The 15,578-nt window shown below is 53.5% G+C and overlaps 7 protein-coding genes across 7 annotated transcripts; 4 read left to right on the top strand and 3 right to left on the bottom strand.

Moving 5' to 3' along the window:
* The first annotated feature begins 12 nt into the window (after positions 1 to 12).
* On the top strand, positions 13 to 867 carry H310_04760 (hypothetical protein). Its single transcript, XM_008869231.1, has 3 exons — positions 13 to 303; positions 371 to 534; positions 588 to 867. Exons 1-3 carry the CDS (start codon positions 58 to 60, stop codon positions 787 to 789), a joined length of 612 nt encoding a protein of 203 aa, XP_008867453.1. The 5' UTR covers positions 13 to 57; the 3' UTR covers positions 790 to 867.
* Positions 797 to 2,861, bottom strand: H310_04759 (hypothetical protein). The gene is made up of 8 exons (XM_008869230.1): positions 2,766 to 2,861; positions 2,278 to 2,702; positions 1,915 to 2,224; positions 1,782 to 1,844; positions 1,604 to 1,712; positions 1,283 to 1,548; positions 973 to 1,227; positions 797 to 914 (listed from the first exon to the last, which is right to left on the bottom strand). The coding sequence occupies exons 1-8, from the start codon at positions 2,832 to 2,834 to the stop codon at positions 900 to 902; spliced, it is 1,512 nt and encodes a 503-aa protein (XP_008867452.1). The 5' UTR covers positions 2,835 to 2,861; the 3' UTR covers positions 797 to 899.
* A 251-nt stretch (positions 2,862 to 3,112) lies between these two features.
* Positions 3,113 to 3,634, top strand: H310_04758 (hypothetical protein; the record flags this gene model as incomplete). The annotated part of the gene is made up of 3 exons (XM_008869229.1): positions 3,113 to 3,124; positions 3,174 to 3,297; positions 3,369 to 3,634. The coding sequence occupies 3 exons, from the start codon at positions 3,113 to 3,115 to the stop codon at positions 3,482 to 3,484; spliced, it is 252 nt and encodes an 83-aa protein (XP_008867451.1). The 3' UTR covers positions 3,485 to 3,634.
* H310_04757 (hypothetical protein) lies at positions 3,437 to 6,570 on the bottom strand. Its single transcript, XM_008869228.1, has 10 exons — positions 6,267 to 6,570; positions 6,016 to 6,202; positions 5,869 to 5,972; positions 5,506 to 5,646; positions 5,285 to 5,448; positions 4,793 to 5,074; positions 4,269 to 4,555; positions 4,004 to 4,161; positions 3,817 to 3,945; positions 3,437 to 3,668 (listed from the first exon to the last, which is right to left on the bottom strand). The coding sequence occupies exons 1-10, from the start codon at positions 6,549 to 6,551 to the stop codon at positions 3,522 to 3,524; spliced, it is 1,884 nt and encodes a 627-aa protein (XP_008867450.1). The 5' UTR covers positions 6,552 to 6,570; the 3' UTR covers positions 3,437 to 3,521.
* A 168-nt stretch (positions 6,571 to 6,738) lies between these two features.
* Positions 6,739 to 7,731, top strand: H310_04756 (hypothetical protein). Its single transcript, XM_008869227.1, has 4 exons — positions 6,739 to 6,925; positions 6,980 to 7,088; positions 7,138 to 7,289; positions 7,384 to 7,731. The coding sequence occupies exons 1-4, from the start codon at positions 6,764 to 6,766 to the stop codon at positions 7,486 to 7,488; spliced, it is 528 nt and encodes a 175-aa protein (XP_008867449.1). The 5' UTR covers positions 6,739 to 6,763; the 3' UTR covers positions 7,489 to 7,731.
* Positions 7,732 to 7,825: 94 nt separating this feature from the next.
* H310_04755 (hypothetical protein) lies at positions 7,826 to 11,729 on the top strand. The gene is made up of 7 exons (XM_008869226.1): positions 7,826 to 8,370; positions 8,429 to 8,662; positions 8,950 to 9,174; positions 9,567 to 10,019; positions 10,111 to 10,255; positions 10,304 to 10,673; positions 10,769 to 11,729. Exons 1-7 carry the CDS (start codon positions 7,961 to 7,963, stop codon positions 11,656 to 11,658), a joined length of 2,727 nt encoding a protein of 908 aa, XP_008867448.1. The 5' UTR covers positions 7,826 to 7,960; the 3' UTR covers positions 11,659 to 11,729.
* Positions 11,685 to 15,288, bottom strand: H310_04754 (hypothetical protein). The gene is made up of 11 exons (XM_008869225.1): positions 15,098 to 15,288; positions 14,617 to 15,034; positions 14,434 to 14,564; positions 13,837 to 14,045; positions 13,600 to 13,791; positions 13,272 to 13,440; positions 13,079 to 13,207; positions 12,896 to 12,965; positions 12,671 to 12,783; positions 12,275 to 12,425; positions 11,685 to 12,205 (listed from the first exon to the last, which is right to left on the bottom strand). The coding sequence occupies exons 1-11, from the start codon at positions 15,266 to 15,268 to the stop codon at positions 11,949 to 11,951; spliced, it is 2,010 nt and encodes a 669-aa protein (XP_008867447.1). The 5' UTR covers positions 15,269 to 15,288; the 3' UTR covers positions 11,685 to 11,948.
* Positions 15,289 to 15,578: the final 290 nt, after the last annotated feature.

Genomic DNA, 15,578 nt, shown 5'->3' with positions numbered 1-15,578 from the left:
ATATACATAGTCCCCCGATCAATCAAGGATATCCACAAGGCATTTTCCGCACAAACCATGGACGCGGCGAAGGAAGAAGAGGCGGCGACGTTCCTGGATGGAAACAAGTCGGACAGATTCATTTGGATCGAACCTGCCTTCCACCGCGGCAAGTCGCTCGTCGTGCGCACGAGTAAATCCGTGTGTGGGTTTGGCCCCCGGTGGTGTTCGGTTGGCCCGCATTGGCCGATCATGCTCGTGACATTCGTTGCCTTTGCGGGGTTTGCATGCTTCACAAGTTATGTTGTGTTGACTAGTTCAGAGGTATACCATGGAATCGAACCGATCAAGCAGTTGCAACACCTTAAGATTATGCTGTCGTCGTTCGTAGGTTTCTTGGACGGAAGCGATCGGTGGGATCTTGCTCCTCTTGAGTTCACTCGTGTCGTATGGACTTGTGGCATGCATTGATCCCGGTGTCATGCCGTATTCCCCGATGCTGAAGCACCCCACCGACAGCTACTGCGACTACTGCGCATCCTTCCGACCAACAGGGTACATCCTTCAACACCTCAAGGACCCATCCCTGTCAAATCACGTCCGTTTAGAACGACCCACTGCTCCGAGTGCCAAGTGTGCATTTTGGACTACGACCACCATTGTCCGTGGACTGGCAAGTGCATTGGCAAGTACAACTTGCGCTACTTTTACCTTTGGCTCATCACCCTTGTAATTTCGTTTGTGTTCGAAATGATCGAACTGACCAAGTATTTACTGCCGCCCCTGTCGTCGTCGCCACCATCGCATTAACCACGGCTTGACTAAAATGGCTGTTCTTTATTCATGCAAAATATGCACTGATCTCAATCTCGTATTTCTTCTGTCGCGACGGCTACTCTAGACTCACGCTTTCAACATGTTTACATGATGCCACACTACCCACAACAACAATTCGCATGAGTCTGCGCAAATGCCAAGTCAATGATGGCTTACCCCATCCTTCGCCGGAGTGTCTGCCGCATCTACGTCGTCGTCGTCGACGTACATGCCTTCCGCATACGAGCTCACGACATCCCCTGACGGGTTGGTCAGCTGAGCAACGTCAGCTTGAGTGTTCCACATAGCCTTCTTGATTACGTAGAAGTCCATCGACTCCTTCTCTTCCTCAGTCGGGGCAGCATTGCGACCAGAGATCACAGAGACACGGCCGTTCGGTTGGATTACATAGTCTTCCGGAAACGCGAAGACCTAACACAGATTCACTCGGGAAACACCTCCAGCTTTGCATCACTGATGGACATACCACGTTGGTGGCCTTACTCGACACCTGCCAACCCGACAACGACAAAGCATCCGAGCCAGTGTTTTCCAACGTAATGCGCCCTTGTTCCAGGTTGAGGTACGTGATGCGCAACACGCCCGTGGAATGGCTCTTTCGTCGCTTGTGTTGACGGGTCGTCGACGACTTTACAGGCGTCAAGCTCGCTTTGCGCTTTTTACTGTGGTTCGCTTGGTCAATACCAACGCGGGACTCTTCGCGGTCCAAAATGCTGCGGTACGCAGAGATTTCTGTTGTAAAATCCGATGAATCCCCAATTCAAAAATCATTCAATCCAATGTGTACCTGCATCCAACGCAATCTTGATATCCATGAGGTCGTTGAATTCGGTCTCTTTGGCCAATCGCGCCTGGCGGGCATTGTCGATGTTGGCTTCGTACATCTTGCGGTCTTCCTACGGTCGAGCCACACAAGAACAGCGATTGAGCCCCCGCAGCCAAAGTGAACTTGGATAATAAAGTACCTGAAACTTCTTGCGCTCGTTGCGGTATTGGGTTTCAATCGTGGACAGTTTGTCCGTCAAAGACTACATTCACCATACAGACATACACAGTCAGATTGTGCCGCATTGGGAATTTTGATTGTGGGGTCCTCACCTGTCTGATCTTCAAGCTTTCGTCATAGTCATTGGCTGTGCGTTCGTATTCGACCTTAAGTGAATCCAATTCGAGATTGACTTCGTCCACTTGCGAACGGAGCTGTTCGATCTGGCCTTCGAAATGAGCTCGGACTTCGGCTTCCACGCTGTGGAGACGTTCCTCCGATTCACGGCGCCAAGCCGCCAAGGCTTCCAGGTGCTTGGCGTTCATTTCCTTGCGCACGAGTGTGATTTCCGTGTCACGAGTCAACGAGAACTCGGACGTCTTTTGCTTGAGTTGATCCAATTCATTCGTCGTGTCGCTCAGACTACGTTGAAATGAGAGTCTCATTTTTCCATTCCTGCAGTTCGAAATCAATACCTCGAGGTAAGCTTGCGGTTTTCCTTGTCTAAATCTTTCAACTTTCGTCGGGCGCTTTGCAACGATGTTGTCTGGAGAGCCAAAGCTTCCTTAGCCGCCTTCGAGCTTTCCTTCTCCTTGGCGAGTTCAGCTTGCACTTGTTCCAGTTCAACACGGATGTCACCAAATTCTTTGACTTGGGTGCGCAGCTTCACCAATTCTGTGTGTTGTTCTTGCTCCAGGACTTGGAGGCGCGTCTTTTGATCGATTTCAAACTCGAGCAACTTTCGCGTGTCTTCCAATTCCTTGCTCAAGCGCGTTTTCGTCATGCTCAAATCCATTTGCATGCGTTCACGAATGGTCTCGAGTTCTTTTTCCGCCACGTCGCGCGAATCTTGTACTTCCTTGACGCGGAGAACGTACATCTCAAGACGGTTGTTCAATTCCTACGCAATGGACCTCTATCAACGCCAACGCCATCGCCACATGCAGCAGGAAATCGACAGTACCTGGAGCGTCGTTTTCTCATCCAGGCGCTTCGACTTCATCGGCGAGAAGCTCTCACGTTTCGACGCCATCTTGACTGGACGGGTGCAAACTGAAAATGGAGGTAAAAGCGCGAGTGAGAGGCGGGAACATACAATTCTCAAGTCAAATGTCGGGGTCAATGGAGAACACACATTGGTTGAAATTCATTTTTCATAGATCTCTGATTGGCTGATTTGTTGACTGACTCTCAAACATGAAGTGACCCACTCTCATAAAAAGAAACGATCTTTTACGAGAAAAAGAACAAAAGTGATTTTAAATATCATGAAACCGTTGAGCAGGCATTGACCTCATGAGCGCGGCCAACATGACAATCTTGGTACGCGTGCCCCGACTATGACGACTGCACCTGACGAGCCGCGGCGTAGGTCCACGTCCATGACAAGGTCGTGGCAGTGTGCTGTGGGTCGGGCAGCCAGCGCCTCGAGTGGCTGGGACACGTCGGGATTGCACGGTACGACCCAATCAATGTGCAAGGCTGGATGCAGTTTGGTACGTTTCCTCGAGGTCGTTCGTGTCTATCGTTCCTATTCATGTTGATGCATTTGCAATGCTGTGTGCAGGAAGACCAGTGGCGGTTCGAAATGCCAAAGGTGCTGCGCTCGCGATGACCGACATTATTTGCGAAGTCCTGCTTGACAAAGACCATGTTTATATCGACACGTCCCGAACGCCTTAATGATGAAATGCCTATGAAGCACATGTACACCACAATTTTACGCTGCCTTCGCCGAGCCAGTCACGACGGGCGCTAACACACTCCGCACAAAGTCTCGTTCTTGCTCCATCGAGGCGGATGGATGGAGCCATTCCCACACGGCCACCACGCGCAGCACGTCTGATAGCTGCCACTTGGACCCCTTCTACGATAGCATAATCCCGCATTAGACTACCGCCATAAACCAAGCCACTCGAAGTCATCAACGCAGGAAAGACCCCATCAAAACCAGGGCTTTTGGGCACACAAGAGTGAACTTGGACGAGAGGGAGAGTGCATGCAATGCTTCGTACTCGGACTTTGACTTGGGCTTGAACCTCTGGGGCAGGCAAGACCGTGCGCTGCCAAGTCTTGTCGGAAGCAATTGATTCTGCCGAAGCAAGCAGCGCCCGCAAGGCAGTGCCGTCGTCGGGAGTTTGACTCTAAACCAGAGCAGGAACGAGGTGAGGGCTTGCACAGTCCCATAAACCACAGCAATACCTTGGCACCGTCCTTGGCTTGACCATCACATCCGTACGTGAAATGCCACAGAATTGGCAGCATATGATGGAGAACGCCTGAACCATGCAAGTGGCACCACAAGCATAACGCTACGACCATCTGCAGCTCGTCCGCAGCATTCGATAGGGGGGATGCCGCTACACACACCGAGATGAGCTATCTATCGGCATCGATACAGATGAAACCAAAGGTGCCTGAGACTTGTCCTTTCCATCGAGCCATTGTGAAGTCCCCTGGCACGCACCTGTGTGTGGTTGGCAGTCATGCTCTGCCGGCGACTGAGTCTGAAGCAAGAACGCCGCGAGCTCTTCGAATCGCCGACAGCCTTCGATCACATCCGACGTATGTTTCGCGTCCACATTGGACCACTTGAGGTCCCGCTTGATGGCTTCCCATCGTTGTCTTGGTTGATGCTGCTTGTCCAATTTGTTGGAGTGGCTGAGAAATGCGAGCGCGCTTTGCACTACTGCCGCGTCATGGCACAGCGACAGCTGGGATGGTTCAACGTCGTCGTTCACCGGTGGAGATCGTCTGCAGATGAAGACCCAGTGAAAACGTAAACTTCACTGCCTTGACGAGAATGCACGAGCGAAGCAACCCCCCGACACGCACTGGGAAAAGAAAAACGTTTACATCCATCCAACCATGACGCAACGCAAACTACAAAGTTTGTGTTTAGATCCAAACAGTCGATGCCAAATCCCAACAAACCCAAGTCAAGTCAACTCCACCAACATCGCCAGGCGTCATACATAGCACACGACGTACTGGAAAATGGGAAACACGACCTCTCGAAGGCAACGTAACATCGACGACATCATCTCGCCACGCTTTGCCGAATTGGCGACTGCAAGCTCAGGTTGCGTGTCATCGTTCGACCCAACAACGTCCGCGGGAGTAAACCACGTGCGCGTCGGGGCAAGCGCCGACGCGAGCATGACCCGGTGATCGAACTGGTCCTTCGTCGGATAGCTAACGTTGGAAGCCTTGGCCACGGTAGCCTGAACGAACCGAATCGTCGCATCGACCGTCGAATCGTCCAAAGGAACTCTACCATGTATAGAGCCCGTTATGCGACCAAACGAAATATCGACGATGGATGGCATTCACATGGCGTCGCGATCGAAACTCGACGTGGACAACGTCCATCAACTCAGAGCAATGTTCAGCATTGCGACAGGCAAGTGCATCGCCATCAGCACCGACGCACGTGGACACTTTTTCTCATACTATTCCGTTCCACATGTACGCCAATCGTACCTTAAAAACGTCGGAAGGACAATTTGCAGCAGGTTGGTCTGGCGCATCCAGTGCAGAGCCTGCGCTGGGTTTGTGCCACTCAGCATTTTTCGGACCTCAATTCCAACGCGCTCCCGTGTGACTTTTTGCGCAAGCGCCATCTGAACTGGTTCCGTCTGCATCGCCTACAAAGGAGGACGTCTCGGTCGCACCAGCCTTCCTGGCATACAGTCACGTCGTACTTGAACGATAGACGAGTGCAGTTGAAAGTTGTAATGGCTGGCAAAGCGAATGGCACGGAGGACACGGAGGGGGTCGTCCAAGAACGTTTCCGTTGGCGCCAGCGGGGTGCGAATGATTTGGCGATCGAGATCCAACAGACCCTACATGTGCGGCATGCTCCTCGTCAGATTCACACACTCACCACTTTCAAAGTCGAGAAGCTTCGAATCAGGAATGGGGGCAGCTGCCAAAGACACAACAGGCAGCCCTCCCATACGTCGAACGTCCCATCGTTGACGAAACAATGCCAGGCTAGGATCAAGACGACGACACCCCGGCGAGGTAGACCACCGAAGGGGACCAACTTTCGGCTGGTTTTCTACCTGTCCAGTAAAGTCTTCCACCGTTTTTGTGTTGAGGTTGTAAAAGAGGGCATTGATCGTGATGTCTCGCCGCATCGCATCTTCCTTGGGCGTTGCAAGCGCGCCTGAAAAAACGCTGAGCATGTGGAAGGGACATGGAAGGCGTACCAGATAATGTCGGGATGCGCGAGTTGGGGTTATTGTAGGTCTCGCTGCGAAGATGCACAAAGTCGAGTTCTTGGCCGAGGAGCTTGATCGCGGCGCATTCGAGGTGCTTCGACTGCTCTGCATTCTTCTTCACGATGTAGAAGCCCTTAATGGGAACACCGCATGCCTTTTGAAAAGCCACAATTTTCTATTGTTTCGATGAGTGAACTGGTTGACGAGTCCAGCAGGACACACGACGACACGACATATACCTTGACAAACGCCTCACCGGTCACCGTATCCAACGCAATGTCAATGTCGTCGCTCGGGATCCCGAGCACTTTGTCCCGCACCCATCCACCAGCAACACGGAGCGTTGTGGACGGAGCGTACTTCTTGCGAACGAACTGCAACACCTCAAACAGTTTTTCTTCTGCTGGCGTAAGTTGAATCTCCACTGCGCCGCTATCGCTTTTTCGACTTTGCCATCGCTGGAAAACGGTCGAATGCCGCGCGATGGGAAGCAGCACTTGATGCCGGCGCCGCGCCAGAAGCATCGCGATGCTGCGGTGTTCAATTAATAATTGGTCAGAGTGTCGCTCGATTCAAATTCGATCGCAACATTTTAAAACCTCTACGTAGTTGGCATTTAAATATTTTAAATCATGACAAATCCTGAATCGAAATGGTGGAAAATTTTTAAAACCTGTTTTAAATACATTTTTGCGCAACCTCACAGCCGTATTTCATTTGGCACGCGAACTCCATTATGGACGAACAATGGGACAGTGATGGCGCCGCCGCATCTCCGATTGTCCTGCCGACCCTCGTAGACTTCTATGGCAGATTATTGGGATATGTGGTGGTGTTGGGTGCCCTGTACTTGATGGCGACGAAGTGCGCGACGGCGTTAGAAGATTCTGAGCCCAAGGTTTGCACACAGGCATCATCCGCAGCCACCATGAAATAACACGTATACACGTAGGAAAGACCTGTCCTGCGCCAAGGACTAATGGTGGATGAAGAAGAAGAGGAAGACGACGATGACAACGACAATGTTGTCGAAGAGATTGACACGGACGAGATGCTCAAAGGTTCGTGGAGTGTCTGGTAAAGCCCCGAATGTATGGGTCATTTGTCTAGGCGATGGCACGCGCAACCGTAAAGCAAGAAAGGCTGCGCCGCCAGCATCGGGGCCCTTTCCCAAGGAACTCAATCCTCTAACGTACAAGCAGCCCGACGGCGAGAAGGTGTCGTTCCGAGACTTGCACAACGCCATGTTGAACCGGTACAAGGTTAGTTCCATTGCGCCGCAGTGGATTTCCTGCGGCGTGAATTCAATCGTCCAACCTTGGCACTCACCTTTTCGTTGGGATTGTCCTGGAACAGACCAAGTACCCAAACCATGGCCCAGACACACCGTCGACCAGTGCAGGCACCGACGATTACGACGACGAAATGAAGGCCCTCCTGCGGGAACACTTGGGCAAATAATCAGCATTCCTCATATCCCCTTCGCATCTCCCTCTTCTCAGCCGGCCCATGAGCGTTTGCCGGCGAACGTTTCTTGGCTTTCCCGAGAAGTGCATCGAATCTCCCGACCGCAACATCGTTGTCACATTCTTTAATGGATCTTAGAGTCTTTTTCTCGACTGGAATTATTTAATACTCTGAAGTGCAAAAGGCCTTCAAGCACCGTACGGTATTATTTTAAATATGTATATTGCCAATACCAAGAATTAAAGACCTCTCTTCGTGTTCTTAAATTCGTTCTTTAATTCAGGATCGGGCCTTTTTGGCGCAGGACAAATCGTTACGCGGGTAACGGTCCCAGCTTTGCACATTCGCGGAAGCAACCTCCGACGCCGCTGCGCTGCCCCCACGACGAGATTACTGGCTTGATCGCCCTCCTCACCTGCTTCCAAGGTCTCGTGTACACATCTCCATTCAAGCCTCCCTCGGTGTGATGAGCAGCAGCACGACCGCCGTTGCCACCGCCACGTCGGGCGGGATCGAGTGCTCCGTCACACACGGCCAAGCGATGCTGCTCCTGTCTGTATCACTTCTCTCTCTCTGCGGCTGCCTCTACGTCATCGTCACCTATATGTACGTTCCGGCACTGCGGCAACATCCCGCCGGCATCATGCTTGGCATGTCCGTGTACGGCGCGGTGTACCAGTTCATGTATATTGTCGAATCGCACGACGCACCGTCGTCTGCGTGTCGCGAAGTCCCTTTCATCGTCGACTTGTTCCTCACGGGCCAGGAGACGTACATGCTCATCTTCGCCATCGACTTGCTTCTCGCGCTCAAGAATCCGTTTACGGCAGCGAAAGGCCAGATGAAGCGGTACCACATTGCAGGATGTGTGTGGAGGTACGTCTGCGCGCCTTCTTTCGTTGCCTTGGGCAACTCACACGTCTGACGGCTGTAGCTTGATCTTTGCTGGCATTTCTCGGTGCGACAACCACTTTGCCTTGTTTGGGTTTTGCTGGATGGACGTCGCGACCGCCACACTCAAGACCAAGTCCACGGCGCGGTCTCCGCCCGCCGGTCTCTTTTTTGCGCTGTACATACTCCTCATTTACACCACGTCGCTGTATGCGATTCTTCGCACTTGGAACACGCTCTTAAAGGGGCTCCCAGACACGTTTACGACCCGAGAACGGTACGATGCACATGTGACTCTTTCTTGCTTGATGCGTCCACTCGACTGGTCCTTTTACTGCTCTATCCCCCTTGGTGGCGGCATGTTTGCTGCTTCCATGTTTGTGAATGGCCAAGACCGTTGTCTGGTGGATATCGTCCGTGGCATGCGCTGCGTGCTTGTCTTGAGTTTGGCAAGTCGACGGCAGCAGCAACGACTCCTTCAGACGAGGCTATTCCAATTGCGCGTGCTCGTCGCGACGTCGTGTGTTTTGGCTCGCGCGTTGTTGTTCTAATGGCCATCCGCAGGATCCACCGACACCTCAAGTACTACGTCGGGTGCTTTGTCTTTTACTGGACGGGCGTGTTAATCACGTATGCTGTGTACACAATTGTTCCGTACGAGTCCCCGCACAAGTGCCTTCTGTGGAAGTGCCTGTCGTGCGTGCTTCTCGCCAAAGGCATGGTGAACTCGCTCATTTGGACTCGAACGTCCAACATCCTCAAGATCATCCAACAATTGCACGAGTTCGGGTACGTTTGATCGGTGTGCTCCTTGATGAAAACACGGTGGTGTGTGTGTGGCTGGCATGAATTTGGCTGGCGTGGCGCATTTGCTGCCTCAAGCAGAGTGGGCTCGATATATTTCGATTCTACCCGTCCGAGTTGTACATCTGGCGCATGTGCTGTAAAGGAAGAGATGTGAGTGCCCGTCGACGGCAGTCCATTCCACAAGGAAAGTCCTTGTCGAGGCCGATAGATCTGGTGCTTCCACACACTTGTACTGCTCTTTCAACGTATTACGAATGCGATCGAGTGCGCCGTGGCCGTCCTCATATGTGCATGGAGACGACATGTTTTGGGTGATGGCAGCCAGTACGGAGGTGCCATGAATGAGTCTAACGACATGTTGGGATGTCGTGTAGCCACGTCGACCTGCCGCCGCACGACACGAGCATCAACTGGGCCCTGCGGCTGGAAATCTTGACCAACACGACCAAAGGCATTTGCGAATCGATCGAGCGCGCTGAAATCGAGGCGATTCATGGCCAGAGCACGGATCGGCACATCAAGTACACGCAAATTGAGGAAATTCCACTGCGGGGCGTGAGCTGCAGCGGCAACCTTGCCACGCACGACGGTCCGGCAACCGTTCTCTTTTACGACTACGCGCCACACATTTTTCGGTTCCTTCGAAGCTGCGCGAGCATTTCGAACGCAAGCTACCGGAATTCGCTGCAACAAACGACCAAGGAGCGTGTGAGCGAGGGCAAGAGCGGCGCGTTCTTTTACTTTACGCAAGATCTAAAGTACGTCGTCAAGACGCTCACCCACGAAGAGCTCAAGTTTTTGCTGCAAATTCTCCCAAAATACGTCACGTACGTCGAGCGATCCCGTCGATGGATGGCCCGTGACCATCCTTGTTTCATGACGTAAGGAGGACCATCCACTGACTGTGGCGATGCATAGTTTCATGTCGGCCAACCCGGACACGTTCGTCACTCGGTTCTTTGGATGCCACGCATTGACCATGTATGGCAAAACGATGTTCTTCATCGTGATGCAGAGTGTGTTTGACACGCGGCTGCCCATCCACGAGCGCTTTGATCTCAAAGTAAAAGCATGCGTGTGAACCGCACGGCCGATGTCATGGCAGACGTAGGGGTCGTGGGTTGGTCGACTGGAAGGCCGCAAGACCCGCGGGACGTCGGCCGTGTGCAAGTACTGCGGCAAGGAGTACATCATCGGCGGGTCCCACGACCAGCTCTGCGACGTGCGGAGCAACAACGGGACGTTGCGCCACCAGTACGACAACGTGGGGAAAGACTTGAACTGGAACCATCACTTGAAGCTGCCCCGCGTCGTGGCTGCTCAAGTTGCCAAACAACTCTACACGGACTCGATGTTTTTGAACCAAATCAACTGCATCGATTACTCGCTGCTCGTGGGAATCCACCACCGCACGTTTCACGTGGGAACGCCATCGAGCCATACGTCAAAATGGCCCGGTCAAGTCGCTCCGACTCAGCGAGGTACGAGCGTCAAGTTGATTCCAGCCTTATGCCATGCATTCGTCGTTGCACGGCGCTGAACGACCCGTTTGATATGTACTGACTGGAACAAACAGGCACGGACAACGCCCGGTCGAGTCCGACGTCTCCTGGCGGTGGAGCAGACGACCCCACGGGATCCAGGACCTTCCACAACCGCACAGCGTTTGGCTCGACGCGATCCACGGGACCGACCGACGAGGGAGGACGTCCACGAGAGGAGGATGCCGCCCACCCTCGCGATGAAAACGACGTGTCAGCATTTCACCACGGCGGCATGGGCGTGGAAGAAGTCTACGGGCCGGGGGTGTACTTTATGGGGCTGATTGACATTTTGCAGCAATGGAACATGCGCAAGCGGGTCGAGCACTTTGTCCGGGTCTACCTTTTTGGCCAAGACCGGCTCGGGATCAGCGTCGTCGCGCCCAAGGAGTATGCGGACCGGTTCCAGAAACGAGTGATTCGCGACTTGATCCACGACTTGCAGCCCCCGCTTCGCCATCACGACCGATCGGACGACGAATGCAGCCACGGTGACGACATGGCGGCCGACGAATCCAGCGACGTGCACCACCCGCACGCGTTTGAGTCGTCGTTTGCGTCGGACGGCACGTACGACACGGTTCACTTCAACGAGACATTCTTGAGCGTCGACCCGGTGACCCCTCGATCGAGTTTGAACTTATTTCCACAGCTCAAACCGGCCAACGACTCGATCGACCCCTTCGACCACACACGGCGCAGTGTTCCTCTCGATATGGCCAAGCCCCTCGCACCCCCCGTCGGGATAATTCAACGAAGTGGAACGGGCGGACACGGAAAGAGCGACCGACACGTTCCGACTAAACACGCATGCTCGTCCGTCGAGGCGTCCCCCGTCAGCACCGTGGAAGACGCCGCGACATACAACGCGATGCAGACCCCGCACCAAATCGCGGCACTCCTCCGAGACGACGGCCACGTGTAAGAAGTCGTTGTCAATGCAATAATCCATTTCAGATGAATGCGTTGACTCCATGTCTGGTGTGACAACGACGTGCTCGGACCGAGAATGTTCACGCAGTGTGCCCACCACGTCATGGTAACCTTGTGCTACGAACCCGCCACGTCATCCTCGTCCAGCACGAATAAAGCGCACGGCACTGCCAAACCATGTCGATGAGGACGCTGCAACGTGTTGATCTCGTGTGTCTTTCTGCGCAGACGCACCCCGCTTCTCGCATGTTTGCATGCCATGTAGGAATAAACACGCGAGGCTTACTCGGTGGACGGCGCGTCGTCCTTGTATGCCTTCAACGACGCCTTGCGCTTGTGTTCGTCCATTTTGTCCTGGATCACGCGCTCGACCAAGGCGGCATCGACGCCGACCGTGTCCTGCGCGTACGCCATGTTTTGCATGTACAGCATCATTTTCGCAATCTCGCGTCCGCTCATGCCGTCGGTGGCTTTGTCGTACTTGTCAAGAATCGTTTCGCACTTGGGATCGTCGCCGCCTGGGAGCTTGGCCACGCACTCTGCATCTCAAGTGAGTTGTGCGGGCACAACAACGACACACGTCGTATCGAGGTCTGGACGAGTCTCACCATGATAGTACTGCCGCATCAGACGCAATCGCTCGGCGGCCTCGGGCAGGTTAAAATGGAGCGCGTCGTCGATGCGATCGGTGACGGCCGTGTCCAGGTCCTCTGGTCGGTTGGTTGCAATGACAAGCATAAACTGTTTCGTTTGAGTGCCCTGTGACACAACGACGTCGAGTAAGCGCACGACCTTGGCACACTCGTCTCAACACGAAACAAACACCACCAGTCCATTCTTCCGACACCCCCACTGCCGCAGAAGCTGCTCGGACCAGACAGCATCTCGCATCGCCCATCAAGGACGGATCGTTTCGATGAATCGTACGCGCATGTGCGGTAGCAATACCAAGCCCACGTCGACCCATGGAATGCCTGACCGAATGCATGAATCGATCGACGTACGGTGTGGAAAAGCAGAGCGTTCAAAGCATTGCGCATGGCTTCACTCATGTGCGTCTTGCGGGTCGCACGGCAGCCCAGGAACGCTTCGGCTTCGTCGATAAAGATCAACACACCTACATCATCCTGTCCAGTGACGATTCGTTCCACAAGTGGATTATTCCGTTTGCATCGATATTTCAAATACCCAAAGCTCGACACCCCGCCATCACCGAACAAAACGTTTACCTCGTGGAGACGATTGCGCCCACCGAAACAAGGCGTGGAGCTCTGTGACAGCGTCACTTCCCAGTGGACCCTACCGGAACCAACAACCGTGTCAATTCATGTTAGATCAGGCGGCATTTGTTTAATCGAAACCCATGCTCCATGGACACAATTCAGTCGTGGCCTTCCAGCATGAATCCATACCACGTCGCCGCCACTCATAATGGCATAGTCCATGCCGGACGCGGCGGCCAGGCGCTTCGCCACCATCGTCTTGCCCGTCCCGGGAGGTCCGTACAGCAACAAGTGGCGGTACGGCACGTTGTGTTTTTTCTACCCAGATTCACGACAAGTTTCAACGTGAATGGAAGAAACAAGGGGCGTTGATGGAACGCACGGCATTTCTCGTCGCTCGGGCAAGCCCCAGCAGTCTTGTCTCGAGCGCGGCATGTACGACAACGTCCTGAAAACTCTCGAGGCCGACGGGGACCTGAAAGACGCTGCGAAGCCATCCGAAGAAGCCGCCTTTTCGCGACGTTTCACGCACCAGGGAAGGTTTCCCGAGTCTACATTATTACCATGCGCGCATTGTCAAACACAGACGAGATCGACATCGATATAGAATACGGACGGCTCCACATCGACGTTTGACATCATCGATGGACACAAAAGCGTGATAAACGATCCAAGAACGAGGTGGATTTGAGATGGGAGTCAAGGCGTACCGTTGTTCGACGAGCCGTCCGGCAATACGCATGATTTCCCGCGTCAAGTAGATGCCAAATGCAACGGCAACGACGGTCCCGACAAAATGCAGCAATTTGTCCGTGTCGGCCAGCAACGTCATGGCTCCGTTCCCAATGTTGTCAAAGGCAGTTTGGAGCGCACGCAGGATCTTTTCCTGTTCAGCCGCGAGCCTGTCGACACGCGTGTGAGTCTACGCCAACTTAGACGGGACACACGTGGCCTGGAGCTGCTGCATCTCAATGTCGTGGTTTAGGCGCTGCTGCTTGATGCGGCCTTCGACGTCGATGACGGCCTTTTCCAACGTCGTGTTCTGTTCGACCCACATGCGTTCCTTGTCGGCTGCGAGCTGTTTCTCTTTTAAAATCGTCTCTGTGTCGCGCCGCTGGAGTTCCATGCGCTGGCTTGCCGCTTCTTGCAACTCGACCTTGACCGAACCAACGCACATGTCAACGCGATGGTGAAGCCATGGCATCAAACGACGACATGCAATCTCTCTTTTACAACGCAAAGCCCATATGCCGTCATCAAGTCCACGACGGGAAGCTCGACATTTTTGTCCTGGCCATCGCGACATCCCTCGCAGCAATGTTCATATCGGCAATGTCGTATCGACATTCGAGACGAACGCAGTGAAGACACCTCCATGAACCAAACGCGAGACAAACACCAAACATGTCATGCTTCTGCCATTCAAGCCGAACGCAAGCAACAACACTCGAGATCTGGCCATCTGATGTCGCCGACTTGCCCAAGGACAAACGGGCGACGACATGCAGACACGGCAACTGGGGCATGAAATTGACGGCGCGTACCAACTCCTTGTTTTGATCCCGTCGTTGGATGTCTTCGAACTGGATGCGCTCTTTGTGGAGGGCATGTTCCTTTTCAGCGACGAGCAAGTCGTTCACTTTTTTCGTCTCGAGTGACTGGCGCTCTTCCAAACCTAATGGCCATGTTAGAGTATCCAATCTCCATCTTCTATACGGCGTGCGTGCCTTGGACTTTGGCCCGTTCAATCTCGAGTTCGACTTGCTTGACCGCAGCCTCTGCGATCTTGCGCTGTTCGACGAGCACTGCGGACGCCTCTTGCTCCAAATGGCCTTGCAAAAGCGCGAGCTGGCCCTGTGCAGCCGCGACTTCGACGGCCAACGAGCGCAGCGCCATCTGAGCTTCTGCCGCTCGACGGATCAACACTTGCGTCGCTCCTACATTGTGCATAAAGAGTGCGTCCTTGTCGATAGCGTGGAAGTTCTGAATCGCCACTTTTCTCTTCTCCTGTGTGAACACGTGCCGCTCGGGGTACACGTGGATGCTGTCTCGAAGCAGCTCTTTGTGTGTTGCCGACGCAAGAATACCAAGTTGCCGACGTCCAGGAATCGAGTCGTACTTGAACTCAAAGTTTTGCAGGTGCACCTATAGTGGGTAGTGCGCACTGCTGAGTGATTTTTGTGTACATGCTGGCGTCAGCTGTCGTACCTGCGAGATCACGTTGAACGAGTGCGAAACATTGGCCGACTCAATGCCATCGAAGGCATCGTTGTACGGAACTGACGTCACATTCGCACTGGCCTTGGCATTTCGACCAAACCAAAAAGCTTCGGATGAGCCCGCCAGAAGCGCGACCAACGCGCCGATCACCACCAGCATCTTTGTCGCCGCAAAAAATCTCGAACTTCGGCATCCGTGTCCTTTCGAAGGTTTCCTTATCCGGATAACATGTCCGGTTCGGATAAAATTGCGGATCGCCGCTGGTTTTTCCTGCATTTTCGTGGACGGCATGAATAAATCAGGAAAAATGATCTTCATTATAGTTCGTGCTCAACCAGCCCTCAGTCGCCACACTCTCCAACAGGAAACCACGCATCGAATCTCTCCACTTTTCAAGCGCGTTGTGACATGCTTCAAATCCAACGCTTGGCCCAATCAAGCCATCTCGCCGTGCATGCCATCGTCACTT

The sequence above is a fragment of the Aphanomyces invadans genome, assembly GCF_000520115.1.
Source record: "Aphanomyces invadans strain NJM9701 unplaced genomic scaffold supercont1.7, whole genome shotgun sequence".
In the NCBI taxonomy this organism is placed as follows: Eukaryota; Oomycota; class Saprolegniomycetes; order Saprolegniales; family Verrucalvaceae; genus Aphanomyces; species Aphanomyces invadans.
This window is presented reverse-complemented; position numbering and strand designations above follow the sequence as displayed.